Raw genomic sequence first — 16,957 nt, 5'->3', positions numbered from 1 at the left:
AGGATTACATAGGATTTAAAAAAACATGTCGTTTTACACAATCTGTAGGGTAATTTTCAATTTGAAGAGGTGGTGGATGGAGTGATCACATTATCCACCCCGTCACCAACATCAGCAAATTAGGTAATTGTGCCTCATTTAAATTAAAGTAGTGACCAGCCAGTGCTAAATGAGTGATGGCAGGCAGCTTGCTGATCGGGTGGTGAAGACAGGAAATCCGGCAGATTCCTAGCAGAGTCACACCAGCATGGAGACCTGTGGTGGGTGGGGAAAAGCTGCAGAGAGAGCAGCAGTGGTTTATCATCAGTAATACATTAAAGGTTTACCTCAAACATCAGCACTTTTCAGTAATCTACAATGGTTCCTTGTTACCCCCACATGATGTACATGGGACCTTGAGGGAATTTTAACCCATTTCCAAACGGGGTGTTTACCACAGCCATTCTGTCTGGTGAGCCTGTTGGGGAGCCAGCTAGGCTGTCTAAGTGAAGAACAAATTCCTTAGTGGGACCTGGAACAGCAAGTACTGCATAAGGAAAGTCTGGGTTCTGCTGCGCCAGGGTCTCCTTTCCTCAGCTGCAAGACCCTCACCCTCCCTGAATTAAATTACTGCATTTTCTCAGTCCCAGAAGGCACCCACTGGGCCCCCCAATCTTCACTTCCCTGCAATGGGCCAGCTTCCAATTTCCAGTGGAACAGCCGTGTATCTGACCTGCAGCATTCAACTCAGGCCCAACAGTAAACACCTGCTGAGCTACAAACGATTCCAAACACGGTTGCCGTCTGCCAAGAGCTAAAATTGGTCATCTCATCCCCATTTATGATCTCTTGCCAATGGATTTTCGATAACATTTAAACCAATTTTCTAGACAAAGAAAGGTTCTTAAAAAATAACAGAACAAAGAGTGCGGATGTTAGTTGAGCAATTATGGGGCGTGGTGGAAAAATCACACTGATATTGCAACTTTAGGGTTTTATCACCTGTTGGCTTCTTCTTGAAGTCTCAGTCTCCGTTCTTCCATCTTTCTTTGCAGCTGTACAGTACATTGTTATGGATATTTGCTTGCTCTATAATTTTACAACTACTGGATTCCCAGAATATTTAAGGCTATGCAGAAAGAACAGGAATAAACATCACTTTAAATTGCACTATTATCTCTTTTTCTTAAATGCAAAAACAAATAAGTTTAACCTCGGGAGTTAAGACTGTAAACATTACTGCTAGGGTTTTTTGAAAGGCAGGAGTGTTGAGAAAGGAGTGGATAAGGTTACATTTCTGTTCAGGTTTCTTATCATAGGCCCCGAAAGCAATTGTTTGACCCTTTCCAAAGCAGGGTCAACCTCCCAGAACCAAGATAAAACCACTATTTGCACATTGCTGTACTCAATAAAAGGACTCTTTACTGAGCACTAAAAGTGTTTTATCACACACCTGTGTGACTTCTACATTTAAAAAAAAATCACATGAAGTGAACAATCTTACCAACTTGGTGTGAATACTAGGGCTGGAAAAACGGTGCAGAGATAGAGATAGAGATGGGAAAGGCATGAAGTGATCTGAACATGAGGATAAGAATTTTGAAGAATTTGGATACGGGTAGCAAATGTTAAATCCATGGGTGATGGACAATCAGGACTTGGCGTGAGCTAGGATAAAGGCAGAGTTTTGAGAGAGCTGAAGTTTATGAAGGGCTAGGATGGAAGGCCAGCCAGGAGAGGATTGGAATAGTTAAGTCTGGGTATGACAAAGGCAATGGGGTAAGGTGGGGTGTGATTGACTGATGTTACAGAGATCGAAGTAGGTGATCTTTGCAATAGAGATGAAGCTGAGTCAGAACTTCAGCTTAGGGTCAAAAAGAAAACTGAGGTTATGAACAGTTAACGTTGGCCAATGACAGCTACAAGGGAAAGATATGGTGAGGGTATGGAGTGTGTGGCATGGGATGGAGACAATGGCTTTGGCCTTTCCAATGTTAAACTGGAAGGCATTTTGGCTCAGCTAGTATAGGATGTCAGACAAGCAGACTGACAAAAGAGAGTCGGCAAAGAGCTTAAGAAGGGGACAGGAGTGGTAGAGCTGGGCATTGTTGTCTTCATGTCACTATATCCTTGATGGTGCTGCCAACAGACAGCATGTAGATGTGGAATAGGAAGGGGCCAAGGACAGATCCTTGGGGGATTTCAGATGTAATAGTGCATGGTGGAATCAGAAGACATTACTGAAGATGGTCTAGTCACAATTAGATAGGTAAGTGTTGAACCAAGATGGATTGCCCCTCTAAATTGTACAATGAATGAATGCTGAAAGTAAAACATGAGGATAAAATTTTACTGGACTAAGATATTTGAATTCCAGATTCTTTAAAGCAAAATGAAATTGTTGCTAGCATTTTGGCAATGCTTGCCTCAAGTAATTACTTCAATATCATGCATATCACACCTAAACATACAAAATGGTGTATTTGCCACCACTTTCAGTTCTAATGCAGGGGTCATTTTTGTTGTTTTTCTTGTTTAAGTTGTTTCAGCAGGACATTGGATTAAACTGTGAATTAACCTATGCATGGAAATTTAAGTGTTATTACATTTATAGTGAACTGGAAATTCTAAAACATAACCTACTGTTGCACTTTCAACATTTCTAGATACCAATTTGCCAGATAACTTTAAAATTAAACCAGACCAAACTAAAATTCCTTCAGTATTTGTTTGTCCTAAAGAATGTCACTGTAATGAAAGGATACTGCTGCCTGTCTTGCCTGTGCAATGATCAAGTTCTCCATCATCTGCCGCTGAAGAGACAATGTCTGAAAATAAAAACAAGTTTTGACAAGAAAATTCAATTAAAAAATGTTTTTGCTTTGCTTGGGAGATTACTATTTTGACAAGTCAGAAATGAAATGTAACTGCATCCATGAGGGCAACATAAGGTGGCTGCATTTTTATCTTACTTAGTTTGCAGGGTTCTGCTTCTTTATACTAACATCTCATGTTCCATCTAAAAACAAATTATGAGAAGCAATTTTTTTCAAGTCCTGCAAGATACTGCTCAAATTCATTAAAATCAATGTATCACCATTGATTTTTCTATCTATTATCAAATTTTAGCTTTGGGGTTCAGAATGATGCGAATCCACTTTTGAAGTTAGCATGACAGCATTTTGAAAGATGCAAATTAATTCAGTCCACCTTTGTTGAATTTTGTAAAGCTCACCTACCAGTATTACTTTTGAAAACTACATCCATTAGATTGAAATAAATTGGGAATATCTAGTTATTTATTGAAGGGATAAGAGGGGAAATAATAACACCAGCCATTCAATACTATGTACTGGAGAGACTGAAACTGGGCAAAAATGTAAAAGGTACAGACAACCTCTTATCCTGAATGTTATCTTCTACAGGCTTTTGATACAGCAAGGGTTATTTCAGCTAGCAAGGCAGATACGTTTTTCAAACATGGGTACAAGCACTGCAACAAAGTCAAGAAAATATTTAAAAATGAAGAAAGAACTCGTAATTACAAAGCACCTTTTACAAACCAAGAACATCCTTAAGCACTTCACAGCGAATGAAATATAATGGCAAAAAACTGTGGGGGTGCCTTCAACTGTGGGGCTGTAGTGGTTCAAGAGACCGCTCACCGCCAGCTTCTCAAGGGCAACTAGGGATGAGCAATAAATGCTGGCCTAGCTAGTCGTGCTCATATCCTGTGAATGAATTAAAAAACCTCTAGTTTCTTTATTATCTAAACAGGACTGATTGCAGTTAAATATCAATAAAATGAGGACAGGGACTCTGCGCCAAATCACTGCAGATATCTGTATATGCTTATGGATGGAAGGAAAGCTCAATAGGCAACATTAAATCACCCTAAAAGGAAACTTTTCCTTAGTGGCAACTAGTGGTCTAATCTTGTAATACATAAAAAATGCCTACTTTATATTATATAGCTCTAAAAATATTGCAAAATATTATCAATCCTGTTGTACAATTTCAATCCTCGTCACAGTCTCTTAATAGTTTACTCACACTCTCAGCTTTTTTCTTTTTCCTCCCTCTCCCCCATTCACCCAGAAAATACCCAGTGTCCTCCTAAATCTCTCTCAATGCTGATTTTAAACTGATCACTGGAAGACCTTCAAGTGTCAATGACTTAATCTTCCATTCTATTGTAGTACATCTTAAACTATTTATGACTAAAAGGTACAAAATTAGTTAACACCAACCCCATTTTATTAAGTTACTATTTACAATTTATTGTTTTTTAACAGGCATCCAACAATAATATATATTGAGGCAAGACTTCAGATTCCAAAAAATATATCAAAATGTTAAGTGATATAAATTAGCTTAATGGAAACTGAAAAATGTAGTTCCAATTATTGATAGCAAAAAATTAGACTTAACAAACACACTGAAATCATCTACTACAACAAAAACAAAAATACCTAGAAAAACTTAGCAGGAATCATCTACTATACTGCTGAACTTACTGTACCTGAATGTTTTCAACCTCTCCCAATGATCATGTAAAGGAAAAGCTAGAGCAGAAACGGTCTTTTAGCTTTTGCACCACATATTAAACCAAGCTAAGAATCCTCTCAGGTTGCAGCAAGTTTGACAATGAAGATGCTAAATGCTTACTGGGGAATGCTGCAATGTAATGAGATCCTGCTTAGTCAACAAACAGCAAAGCGTTATTCTCTAATCCTTTAAAAAAAAAGCCACTTGAATTTTTTAATTGGTTGAGAGTGAATGGGGCCTTGTCCTAATTAGATGCTAATAAGTCACTTAAAACGTTTTAATGATCAGACAGCATCGAGTTAAATGATTACCTTATTAACCAAAAATGTCTGTAAATTCATTCAATAACCAAACAGATGGCTAATAAAACATACAAAATAGATGTGATTTTTAATATTGCAAATGGCTGCATAAAAATAAACCACAGGCTGCAACACATTGAGATGTGCAAATCATGAGGTTATAAAAGTTCTGAAATCATTTTTAACTTCCCTGGTTGCAAACAGTTAGTTAATCCATTGCCCTTTAGATTGTATACCAACACTTTTTACATGAGAAACTGATGAAAAAGCATGCTTCAAATCACTTTTTTAAGAAAGGCAATCTAATTACTTCTGCATTGAACTCTACTTGATGTGGACTCATTTGAATAGGATTTTTGGTATGTGGAATACTCAGCACATGAAGTGGTTGAGACAAAAGCTCAGAGCGACTAGTTTTGAACATCCGGAGCCAAGAGTCGGCACAATCACAATGGACTGAGTGGCTTCCTCATGTTCATTAACTTCTATGGTTCCACGGGTGCATAGTGAACATTAATTTGTTTTCTAAAAGTTTTTTTAAACTATTAAAATTTAATAGTGTCCTCCCTTTTATCATAATTGACATAAGGCAAATACACATAGACTTAGAACGTGAAGCCCAGGTTACAACACCATTTGCAGCATTAATTACGTCACAAAAATGTGCAACTGTTAGACTGATTCACGCTTCTACTTAAGTTTTCTATCAATCCACCCTTATACAAATACTCAAATATTGTGGAAATAATTATAAAGATATAAATGCACTATTTTCTGATTGTAAATACCTCTAATACTGCATTTTATTTACAAAAAGGAAACGTTGGCAGTGAATGAAAATAACCATGTTTGTTATCTAGTTTGTGAACTAAACAACATGAACTCTCAAATGCAAAACTGGCTCATATCCAGGCAGATCATGAGATGCAAGGAGAAAAGACAGTGTAGACTTAACACGCTTTTCCTCTACTGCTCTCTCCTTCTCACTACACAGAAACTAGCTGAAGTGTACAGATAAAATAAAATGACAAAGAACAAATTACACGCTTCAGTGTGTGAAGTAAAGTTTATTTTTTAACTTTTACTTCGCTTGCTCATTTAATCAGAAAGTGCTTTGAAAAGCAAGCAAACTATGACAGCGACTGGCTACAATCAAGCTGCAAACTGTCTTAGCAGTAACAGTCACGCCATACAAGTGTCAGGCAATGAGGATCTCCAAGAGAGAATCTAACCATTGCCCCTTGACGTTCAATGGCATTACCATCACTGAATCCCTCACTATCAACATCCTGGGGGTTACCATTGACCAGAAACTGAACTAGACTAGCCAAATAAATACTGTGGCTGCAAGAGCAGATCAGGGGCTAGGAATCCTGTGACGAGTAACTCACCTCCTGACTCCCAAAAGCGCGTCCACCATCTACAACGCACAAGTCAAGACTGTAATGGAATACTCCCCACTTGTCTGGATGAGTGCAGCTCCCACAAAACTCAAGAAGCTCGACACCATCCAAGACAATGCAGCCTTCTTGACTGGCACCCCATCCACAAACAGTCACTCCCTTTACCACCAATGCACAGTAGCAGCAGTGTGTACCATCTACAAGATGTACTGCAGGAATTCACCAAGGCTCCATTGACAACACCTTCCAAATCCACGACCACTACCATCTAGAAGGACAAGGGCAACAGAGAGATGGGAACACCACCACATGGAAGTTCCCTACCAAGTCACTCACCATCCTGGCTTGGAAATATATTGCTGTTCCTTCACTGTCACTGGGTCAAAAACCTGGAATTCCCTTCCTAATAGCACTGTGGGTGTACCTACATCATATGGACTGCAGCGGTTCAAGAAGGCAGCTCACCACCACCTTCTCAAGGGAAACTAGGGATGGGCAATAAATGCTGGCCCAGCCAGCAATGCCCACATGCCATAAATGAATAAAAAAAAACATTTACTGCAAAGACACAGGAATGATATTCATCCTACAGCTCAGACATTTCTGAGTTTAGTCCCAGGCACAATCCAGCTCAGTACAGCAGAGATAAACATTCAACAGATCTGTATTGACATAAATCCATTTGTGACCAAGGTATTCAAAGCAGCACATAAGAGCTCTGCATTGCATAGTTCCAAAGCTTTGTTTGACATTTTCATAATGTCATAGAATTTTTAAAAAAATCATTCAAAACAGGATGATCCTTTGGGTAAAATTATCAAAGCATCTCTTGGGGTTGGGGATCTTTCATTTAAAATCTTCTTCCTTGCTTGATAAGTAACAGGGATATTTGAATAACTACCAAAAGTGATCTTAACAGTGAGTTAGGTGTCAAGTTCACCATCCATGCCAAAATAAAAATGCTACACTCCAGGTACAGTGAAACTCAAACCTTTTCATGTATTTCATTGCTAAACATTATGCAGACTTGAATTGTTTTTGCTGCTCTATACAATTGAGAGTTGGACAAAACAAAATTGTACAGGTAAAGAACTGGAGGGAAAGCTTTTGGACCTTTTTAAATTATATTTGAAAACTATAACTGTTTATGATACATTCTGTACTAAGATGGGTATTCACACTCCCTAAAACTGACTCTAAGCTCCATTTTTGTTTCTCCAAATCTATTATGCACAAGATTTCACTCCATGCACCGTAGTTTTGATAATCCTAACGTGCTATCACTGTATGCGCACAGATTACGACAAACATTTCAGTTTCTTTGTTTTTACTACATCTATTTTTTTCACCATGCCGTTAGAATAGACTACAGAATTCCACTCACCAACGATGTTTTCTGCATGCCCTGCTTAGGGTGCAGCCGTGCCATCCGGGCCTCATAAGCAGCCTTTAACTTCTGGTTCTGTCTCGATGCTTCTTCCAATGGAGTAAGTTCTCTAAATTGGTACAGTTATAAAACTTGTTTCAGTTGTCACAAATTAGTGAAACAATGAGGCAGCTTAGCAGCCTTTGAATTCTTAGGAGAAGGGGAGAATACTTCACAAACCCCCCCTCTGGTTGTTATAAAACAATATATTTTTCTAGTGATTCAAAACAAAGTGGGTAATTTAGTGCACCTAAAATATAAGGTACACACATTTAATATCTCAATTTTAAAAAAGCTTTCTTCTATTTTGTGGAGGTTAAGTTTGAGGAATCTGTTTAAAACAAGGTAGACGTGATTAAAATGAAAATATTCACTAGGCAGGCTGTAGATAGCTGTTCACCTGCTCACAATGATGTCAATGCTTATTGGAAATGTGGCAGTCTTTCAGAATCTGCCACCATGTCTATCATCAGCTACATTGCTTTATTACAGCTTTAAACATTCCTATGGCATATTTGGGCCATAATAACTAAACTGATTTGCTTAAAACCATAATTTTGCTAAGTGTGAAGCACAGTTACCATGTGTACCATATACACTCATGTAAAATTCAAATTTCTGAGACCAAGTTTTTAAGCCAAAAGTTAAAAGGCCAACTTTTACATGGGCAATGTTTTTGAGGTGCTTACTTCTAACTAAAACGTACCTGCCTGGCACATGTAATATGGTTCTCAAAGAATCCACAGGTAATAGAGGAAATGATGCCCACACTAGCTGTTTATTGTCTCTTTCTCTGCTTTTATTAAGGAGCCTCCCCCAACCCCCACTATCAGTTGGGTCTGCAGTTTCAATGTTGCTTGGGGGCTAGGGCAAGGAAAGGAAAGGACTGTGCCATTGGCAAATGTAACACTGACAACTTCCAGCCCTTGACCTAGGTCTCAGTGCATGGAAGTTGCACTGAGTCAGCATTCGCAAGGACTAGGGTTGCGAACTCTGGCTGGTCATATACCAGGAAACATCAGCGGAAGTGATATCACTGGAGGGCTGCTAAGTGAAACTGGGATTATATTAAAGAAAGAATTTCGAAAAAAAAGATGAAAAGAATTTAGCAGATTATGCGGGCATGAGATTTTGCCTTATTTAATCATCTGATGATTGGAGCTCAAGCGGGTTTCAAGCACGGTCTCCTGCCTGATTCTCCTTCCCGGGATCATCAGCTGCAGCTTGGCAGTGGTGGGGTAATGGCTCTCGACCATGGTAACGGAATGGGGATCATTCTTGGATGCTGACCAAGAATGGAATGAGCCGCCGTTGCTGACGCTCAGTATCATGAATCTGGCTGTCTCCCCGCTCTTCAGCAACTTGTTGGTCGGTGCTGCTTGGCAAGGGCAGGGCAGTGAAGATGCTGGGAGGGAGCCAGCGGCTCCACTCCCATGTGGAAACCTTCATGGCCCTGAAGTGTCTGGTGGTGATAAGGGCGATTACAGGTCTGCTGTCAGTAACTTCTCTGCTCGTTCCTTCTGTGTATGTGCATATGTAGATAGGCAGGTACAAACTACCTTCTACTCACTGTCCCTTTACCTCGCTGCTGCACTCAGCCAAGTTCACTCACTGATTACACACAGTCCTGATTGATCCCCACCATAGGAGCTCAGGAACCCTGTAGAGATTTCTCTCTACACTTGTCCATCACTGTTAACAGATACTGAAATTAATCAGATTTACTGCTCATTAAAAGGTGAAATCTGTTTCCTTTTTGAGGGGCTGTTATTTTCTTTTCAATTTAAGAATATTTCTTACCTGAGAATGCACGGTGGTGTGAAGTGTGACCCAGCAGACAAAGCAGGGTGTCATCCTTCAATGAAATTCAAACCCACACCAATCCCCTCACAGCCCAAGAAAATTCCCAGCCAATTGGATTCCTGGTGGCTTTGTTTTCCGCTTTAAGATTTGAATTTAATTGGGCAGCGCTGCACTGGATCCAGCTGTGGCTCAGAAGTACGAACAATGTGACTGATTTGTTTAAAGCACAATTTCAAAATCTCCCAGAATGCTTTCCTTGGCCATCGAAAGATCGATGCTGATTCCAGGACACTCCCGGCCATTCCGGGTGGGCTGGCAACCCTAGCAAGGGCCCGACTGGAAAGGCCTGATCTTCACTGATTTAAAGTTTGACCTGGAAGTGAGTCCCTGCATCCTGTTTCCACATGTGCTGTTTATTATTCTTCTCCAACCTGTCAGCTCCCCCCCTCAAAAATCAAAATCAATCTACATTCCTCATACCTTAATTGACAAGTAGGAACTGTAGGAAATATGGTAAGTGTAATTTTTTTTAATGAATAGTGAATTGAGATTTTTGGTGTGATTGTAGAGATGATGGTTTGGTTCTGAATTTTTTGGGCTTCGATCCCTGATAAAAGAGGGCTGACTTTTACGTGAGGTACATGAAAAACTACATTTTTAGGCCAAAAATCATAAGGTAAACTTTTACACGAGTATATACAGTAATTATAAAGGCTCATCATATTCTATAAGAAAAAAATTCAAATCCAAAATTAGAATTTGGAGGGAATTGAAAAGCAGCTGGAAATCTAGTCTATTTCTTGAATTATCCTACAGCTTTACTAGACCTCAGAAACTAGTATCCTCAAACATTTATGGTATTCAAACGTGAAACTGGCAAACAATAGTTCCATGGAGCTGAGTTGATGGAGGAATCTAGCAGTGTATCCAAAGGCTGAATTCCACGTTACCACAATAGCATGCCCTTTGTAATTGAGTGATTTTCAATTGAGCTTAGCTGGGAACAGGGTTTGAGAATATTGGGGAGTTCCCTGATGACTGCATTTCGAAAATTACTCGGTTAAAAACTGCATATTTTACTCCCAACCAAGATTGGAAGGCACAGAATAAATAGCCAACGATTATCCCGCTCCTGAAGCATACAAGATGAAGGACTATTTCATGGGTATACATTAGATTAAACATGGAATTTTATGATGCAATACTTGAAAGTGAATTTAAAGCAAAATTATCCCGTATCCGAATAACATACTGTACTTTCAATCAAAGTAAGAATACAAGCTATGGGATGATTTTTGAGATCTGCTCTGCCAGAGGACCACATTCAGTGGGAGCTTGGGCTGCAGAATCATGAGTTACTTGCATGAGACATAGCTAAGAGCCATCCATGGAGTCATCTCCCACATAACATCCCTCAGAAACTCGGGCACTGATCTGTTTCCCTTTGGGTGTGGAAACCCTGCTAAGAGCATGGAATCTCTCTGTATTGGTTCTAACCTTTTGGTTATTAGTGTTTCTGGAATCTGCATTTTGTTGAAGGCTTCAGGAGGTACAAATGATGTAGTAGTGCCTCCCCCATCAGAGGCAACTCTACGATGACTTGGTGTGTATGAAGGCTTGGTGTCTTGGCTTGCTGCAGGCTTATTTTCCACTTTACCTATGAGACATACAACAAACAGCAATGACTAATTTCTACAGGTCCCTGTAAGGTATATTTTCCATTGTATATAAAATTCAAGAAACACTATTTAATTGAACTGTCACTGACTTCTAAAATGTATTTAGTAAATTAAATTATTTTTAACTTTACATATGATATAAACTTTGTCACGTACAATAGTCATATAGAAAAGAAAGCAACTTTAACAAGCTTTTGAAATATCAACATAACTGACAAATTTGTGTGTATTGTGTGATCAAAAGAAAGGTTTTGTTTAGGCAAACTATGAAAAAAGGCATCAATCGTATTGCAGCATTTAAGTTGTGTCTCCTGTGATGGAGGCAGAATTTTGATGCTGTACTAAGCAAGAAAAAATGTTTGCATTTTTTTTTCTATACAATTTTGAAACAATTGCAGTCTATATTGTTTTGCCCAAAATTCAAATGGAAACCACAGCTCACCTATCCTAGAGAATATAAACATGTTTTTTCGCCTATAGATAAGTTTGGGTGCAAAAACTTGGCTCTTGCTGCTAAACAAACAATTGGTCCTTCAAATAATGGATACTTTACATGCTGAATCCAGTTCACCTCCACGGAGAGAGGAAAAGATCGAAATGCTGACAGGTGCGCAAGCTTGCATAAAAACGAGTCACAAGGTTCAGGACTCGAGCACAAAAATCACACTCAAGTTCTGTCGAAGGGTCATGAGGACTCGAAACGTCAACTCTTTTCTTCTCCGCCGATGCTGCCAGACCTGCTGAGATTTTCCAGGTAATTCTGTTTTTGTTTTTGCACAAAAATCAAGGCTGACACTCCCTAGTACTGAGGAAGTCCTGCACTGTCAGAGTTACCTTGAATAAGATGTTAAACCAAGGCCCTGTCTACCCTCTCAGGTGGATGCAAAAGATCCCATGGCATTACTTTGAAGTGCAGGGGATTTATTCCCGGTGTCCTGGCTATTATTTATCCCTCCATCAAGATCACATATAGATTATCTGGTCATTATCACGTTGCTGTTTGTGGGAGTTTGCTGTAGGAAAATTGTCTGCCACATTTCCTACAACAGACTACATTTCAAAAACACTTCATTGACTATAATGCATTTTGAGATGTCCGATAGTTGTGAAAAATGCTAAATAAATGTGTATTTCTTTACATTCTAAATGGCTGAATTATGAAGAAAGCTTTGTTCCAAGAGAAGCTCAGATTATATACTGTTTAAAAACGTTAACTAGTATAAATGGACTGGACATGATTTGTTTTGATTTGATTCCGATTGCGCGGAGAACAGCCTCTTGACATCAAGCAGAGGTCTGTTCCATGGTTGTTCAGCCAACTGCTTTACATGCCCTATAGCATGTGAGTTAGCCAACTGAGGTCCATGGAGTCATCATCTACATAACTTCCATCAGAGGCTTTGTCACAGGCTACAGAAAAACTACAGAAAATATTTGGTCTGCTTTGTTTTGAATCAATTTATGTAGATCTAGTATTATATTTTTGGTTGCTTGCTGTATTAAAAATACATCTGTTCATAATCTTACTTGTAAATTAATCTGTTAGTTTTAGCCTTACGTTTTTGTCTGGTGCTGTGGTATTTATTGGCTTTTGGATAGAAAGGAGAAAGTTGTGGGTGTCCCTCGTGTTTTCTGTTGTGATATGCTGTATTTAAGGGCTATTTAGAAATCAGGTTATTTCATTTTTGGCATATATGAAGATGGTGGATTTTGGGTTCACAGGAAACTTACTCTGCTTACGAAATCCTAGCTGTGAACACAACTTACAAGTATGAGGAGAAAGCCCAGAATATCATCTTTTTCAAATTTTTCTTCTGCATTCAAACTGCAAAATGTATCCAATTTATTGAAACCAGTTATAAAGCAGAGTTTGGAATGTAGCTTTAAAAATCAGTCCTTTTTATTGTTTGCTATTTAACGATGACCACACTTTTGTTAACACTACTAGGTAAATCATATTTACAATTTTCAGTGGTGGTCCTGTATCTGGAAGGCTTGTGAGGGAAGGAAAATCAAATTAGCACCTATTGTCTTGTTAGTGATAATAATTAAACCAGTTTTAACAGAAGCCAAAGAAGTTTTAGGCACAATGATTTTCCTGTTATTTGTGCATTTCTATAATACACTAACAACATTGCAGAATAACAACTCCATTAATGCCTCTCCGGCACAAGGACTACCTACTTCCACCTCTGTAATATCACCTGTCTTCAGCCCTGCCTCAGTCCCTCTGTCACTGAAATCCTCATCAATGCCTTTGTCACTTCCAGACTTCAATATTCCAATGCTGCCCTGGCTAGCCTCTCAAACCTTCAAATCATTCTACTGCCACATTATTCTATCCCACACTAACTTCTGCTCACCCATCACCTGTACCAACACTGACTCCCAATCCTCAATTACTCAAAATTTTAAATACTCATCTTTGTGTTTAAATCCATCAATGGTCTTACCACTTCCTATCTCCATATCTTCTTTCTGCCCTACAAGCCCTTCCTCCATATACTCTAATCCTCTTATAGATTCCCCTTCATCCTACAATTGGCATGCTCTCCAATTCCTTCCTTAAAGCATCCTGTCTCTCCACTGCTCTGAACTCTATTATGATCCTCCTTCAAACCCACCTCTTCAAACATACTTTTGATCACTCTTCCTAATAAACGGCAAGACAAAATTGGGGATACATTTTTGTTGCACTCCAAAATTCCTTAAGATGTGTTTCTATGCTGAAATCACTATATAGATGCAATTTGTTGTTGTTTGAGAGATTGTGGTCTTGTTCCTTAAAGATAAATAATCACCCATGAAATATAAAACATACAACCCACCGAGTTTAGCAGCTGTGGTTTTAATTCTTTCTAAGCACTGATCGGCCAACTTCAGCATCTTCTGCACTTCAGGTGTTACTAGCTCCACCTCGTCTGTAACAAATGATTACATTTAAATTCCTTAGCATTTGTTTTATTTTTGTGTTTTGTATTTACATAGAACAATTTCATGCTGATCTTAACTGGAACATAAACCTTTCAACCTAAGTTGTAAAGAAAATATACAAGTTGCTAATCTGACAAAAAAACCTTTACCTTTTGTTTGGGCATCTTCTATTAAAGCTTGTGAAATAAAGTTTATGCTCTTCAGGTACTCGCAATAAGCTTCCTGTCAATAACAAAAGACAAAGAATCAAGAATCCATGATTTTAGTATAGGAGCTTCAGTGTAATTAAGTATAGCTTGTGACAATACAGAAAGAGAAGCTTTTCCCAATTATAGTATTCTGATTGCTATCAGGCACAAACTGGCTCAGTCACTCACAAACTGAATAAACCAAGAGCATGGCTGAGTATAGAATAATTCAGCAGACTATCTCAAATACTCTGGTTCAACAAGTATCATTTTGTTTTAGCGTGTATACGTTACTGTAAATGTTGTTCACAGTAAATTGAAGGTCAGGGACACGATATCATGTAACACATTCCTGCTGCTGGATTTATATAGTTCCCAGCATGAACAAGAACATTCGCACTTACAAGGTGAAGCTATAGCGAACTGGTATGTCCTTTGCACTGAAAAGGCACAACTGAGGTCAATTACAAGGAGTCTTTTTTTTCATGAAATACAGGCTGGATTTAGTGCAGTGAACAGGTCTACAGGCAGATCTCCTATTGCATTTCTTTACATTTGTCACTACTCTGCACGCTTATGCTTTTATTTAACTTATTCAGTGATAATGGTGTTGTCTCCTCCGATTCCTGCCCGTTTTGTATCCTCAGAAAATTCCACTGAGCGTCTGAATCCAAGTCCAGGGATGAGGGATTTTAACTACAGGGTTAGGTCGGAGAGGTGGGGTTTTTCTCCTTAAGGCAAGGGAGATTGAGTAGAGTTTTGATAGAGGTGATTACCACAGAGTAGGTAGTCAAAGAAAAGTTATTCCCATCAGTTTATGGTAGAAGGATTAGGGGACACAGATTTAAAGTTCCAGGCAAAATATGCAGCAGTGATGTAAGAAAGGACTTTTTCTTTTTACACAGCAAGTGGTAATAGCCTATGAGGGTGATGGAAGTGAAGATAATGAATGATTTCAAAAGGAAATTGGATGGGCAGTTCAGCAAAATAAACAGGGCTACTGGGAAAGAGTGGAGGACTGGTACTGACTGAATTGTTCTACAGAGAGCTGGGCTGGACTCGATGGGCCAAATGTTCTCCTGCTATGTTATAACAATCAGAAAAGTGGTCAACCTGCAATAGGATTTAAATGTGCTGCTGAATCAGATCCACTGTTCTGTCTGGAGTCAGGGAATTACAGAGAAATTATTTCCTGTTTCCTAAGTGACTAACTCCTCTTTCCCCTTTGTCCCACTCTGAAAATATCGCTGACGATAATTTCATGTCCAGTACAGGCATAAAGATATTACAAGTTTCAAAGCATTATTTTTAAAAATGGACATAACAGTTTTTAAGATGGCACTCAACAAGTCATCTGACTTTTAGCAATATCAGCTCCAAGCAAGACCTGAAACTCAAGCAAATACCTCATTAAAATATGAACAATCCCAGCCACTTGTAAAACTCAGAAGTCCTTTTGTTAAGGGCCAACTGTAAACAAACGGGAATCTGATATCAAAAATAAAAACAAAAAAACTGCGAACGCTGGAAATCCAAAACAAAAACAGAATTACCTGGAAAAACTCAGCAGGTCTGGCAGCATCGGCGGAGAAGAAAAGAGTTGACGTTTCGAGTCCTCATGACCCTTCGACCGAGCTGAGTGAATCCAAGAAAGGGGTGAAATATAAGCTGGTTTAAGGTATGTGTGGGAGGGGGGGGGGGCACACACCTTAAACCAGCTTATATTTCACCCCTTTCTTGGATTCACTCAGCTCGGTCGAAGGGTCATGAGGACTCGAAACGTCAACTCTTTTCTTCTCCGCCGATGCTTCCAGACCTGCTGAGTTTTTCCAGGTAATTCAGTTTTTGTTTTGGGAATCTGATATCAGTCGATTCGTCTTCCTGCCTCACCATGGACAATGAAACTTGATGGGTTTTAGACGAATATAAGTCTCATCAACCTTTCATTGTATTGTGATGATGCCTCAATTCAAACACAAAGACCCTGGCTGTCTCAAATCACTCAAAGTATGAAGGGCCACAACACAGGGTGTATATCGGCCCAACCCACCACCTTATTTGGGAAAGGTCATTAGACTTGTATAGGTCACATGGTTAAGGCAGCCATGTTTGTACCTGCTTTTAAAAGTTACAGCAGAAGCTGTTCAGATCAGAGGAACACCATAAAAGATTCCACCTGAAAGAGCAATTGAACCAGCCACAAGACAACGCAGCCAAGGTAAAACAACTATACTTTGAAAGTAAGAGAAGGAATCTCCCCCCAGTCTGTTCCATATTCAATATTTTTACTTAGTTCTGTTGAAGAGTCATACGGACTCGAAACGTTGACTGTGTTCCTCTCCGCAGATGCTGCCAGACCTGCTGAGTTTTTCCAGGTATTTTTGTTTTTGTTTTTGTTTTGGATTTCCAGCATTCGCAGTTTTTTGCTTTTATCTTACTGTTTTGTATTGACTGATCACCTGACAATTTGACTACAAGAAGCCTCACAGTTTACTGAAAATTCTTTAATTTACAAGATCTCCACTCCAGCCAAATAACTAATTAATCTAAGAAACTACAGGCCTGCTCCAAAAGAGACTGAAATCATTATAACTTGTAATTGTATTTTTTCCCTGATCTGTACCTAATCTTTGTGTTTGTGATAAGTATGTGTGAGGCATTGTGTTAAAATCTCCAGGGGAAGAATGTGAGAATA

General features: G+C 39.0%; 1 protein-coding gene across 6 annotated transcripts in view; it reads right to left on the bottom strand.

The window, feature by feature from the left end:
- vps9d1 (VPS9 domain containing 1) overlaps positions 1 to 16,957 on the bottom strand; it is a 98,633-nt gene that overhangs the window by 78,152 nt on the left and 3,524 nt on the right. For all 6 annotated transcript variants that reach the window (XR_005943511.1, XM_041191292.1, XM_041191293.1 and 3 more), the window contains exons 2-7: positions 14,224 to 14,296; positions 13,969 to 14,061; positions 10,959 to 11,118; positions 7,617 to 7,728; positions 2,745 to 2,807; positions 982 to 1,034 (exon numbers count right to left, since the gene is read on the bottom strand). Coding sequence is in view for 5 of the 6 variants with exons in the window: in XM_041191292.1 (XP_041047226.1) it covers positions 982 to 1,034; positions 2,745 to 2,807; positions 7,617 to 7,728; positions 10,959 to 11,118; positions 13,969 to 14,061; positions 14,224 to 14,296 (554 nt within the window). In the remaining variant the exon portion in view is untranslated. The remainder of the gene's footprint in view (positions 1 to 981; positions 1,035 to 2,744; positions 2,808 to 7,616; positions 7,729 to 10,958; positions 11,119 to 13,968; positions 14,062 to 14,223; positions 14,297 to 16,957) is intronic.

This window comes from Carcharodon carcharias, chromosome 7 (assembly GCF_017639515.1).
Source record: "Carcharodon carcharias isolate sCarCar2 chromosome 7, sCarCar2.pri, whole genome shotgun sequence".
Lineage (NCBI taxonomy): Eukaryota > Metazoa > Chordata > Chondrichthyes > Lamniformes > Lamnidae > Carcharodon > Carcharodon carcharias.
The sequence above is the reverse complement of the archived record's forward strand: the minus strand, read 5'-3'. Positions and strand labels throughout refer to the sequence as shown.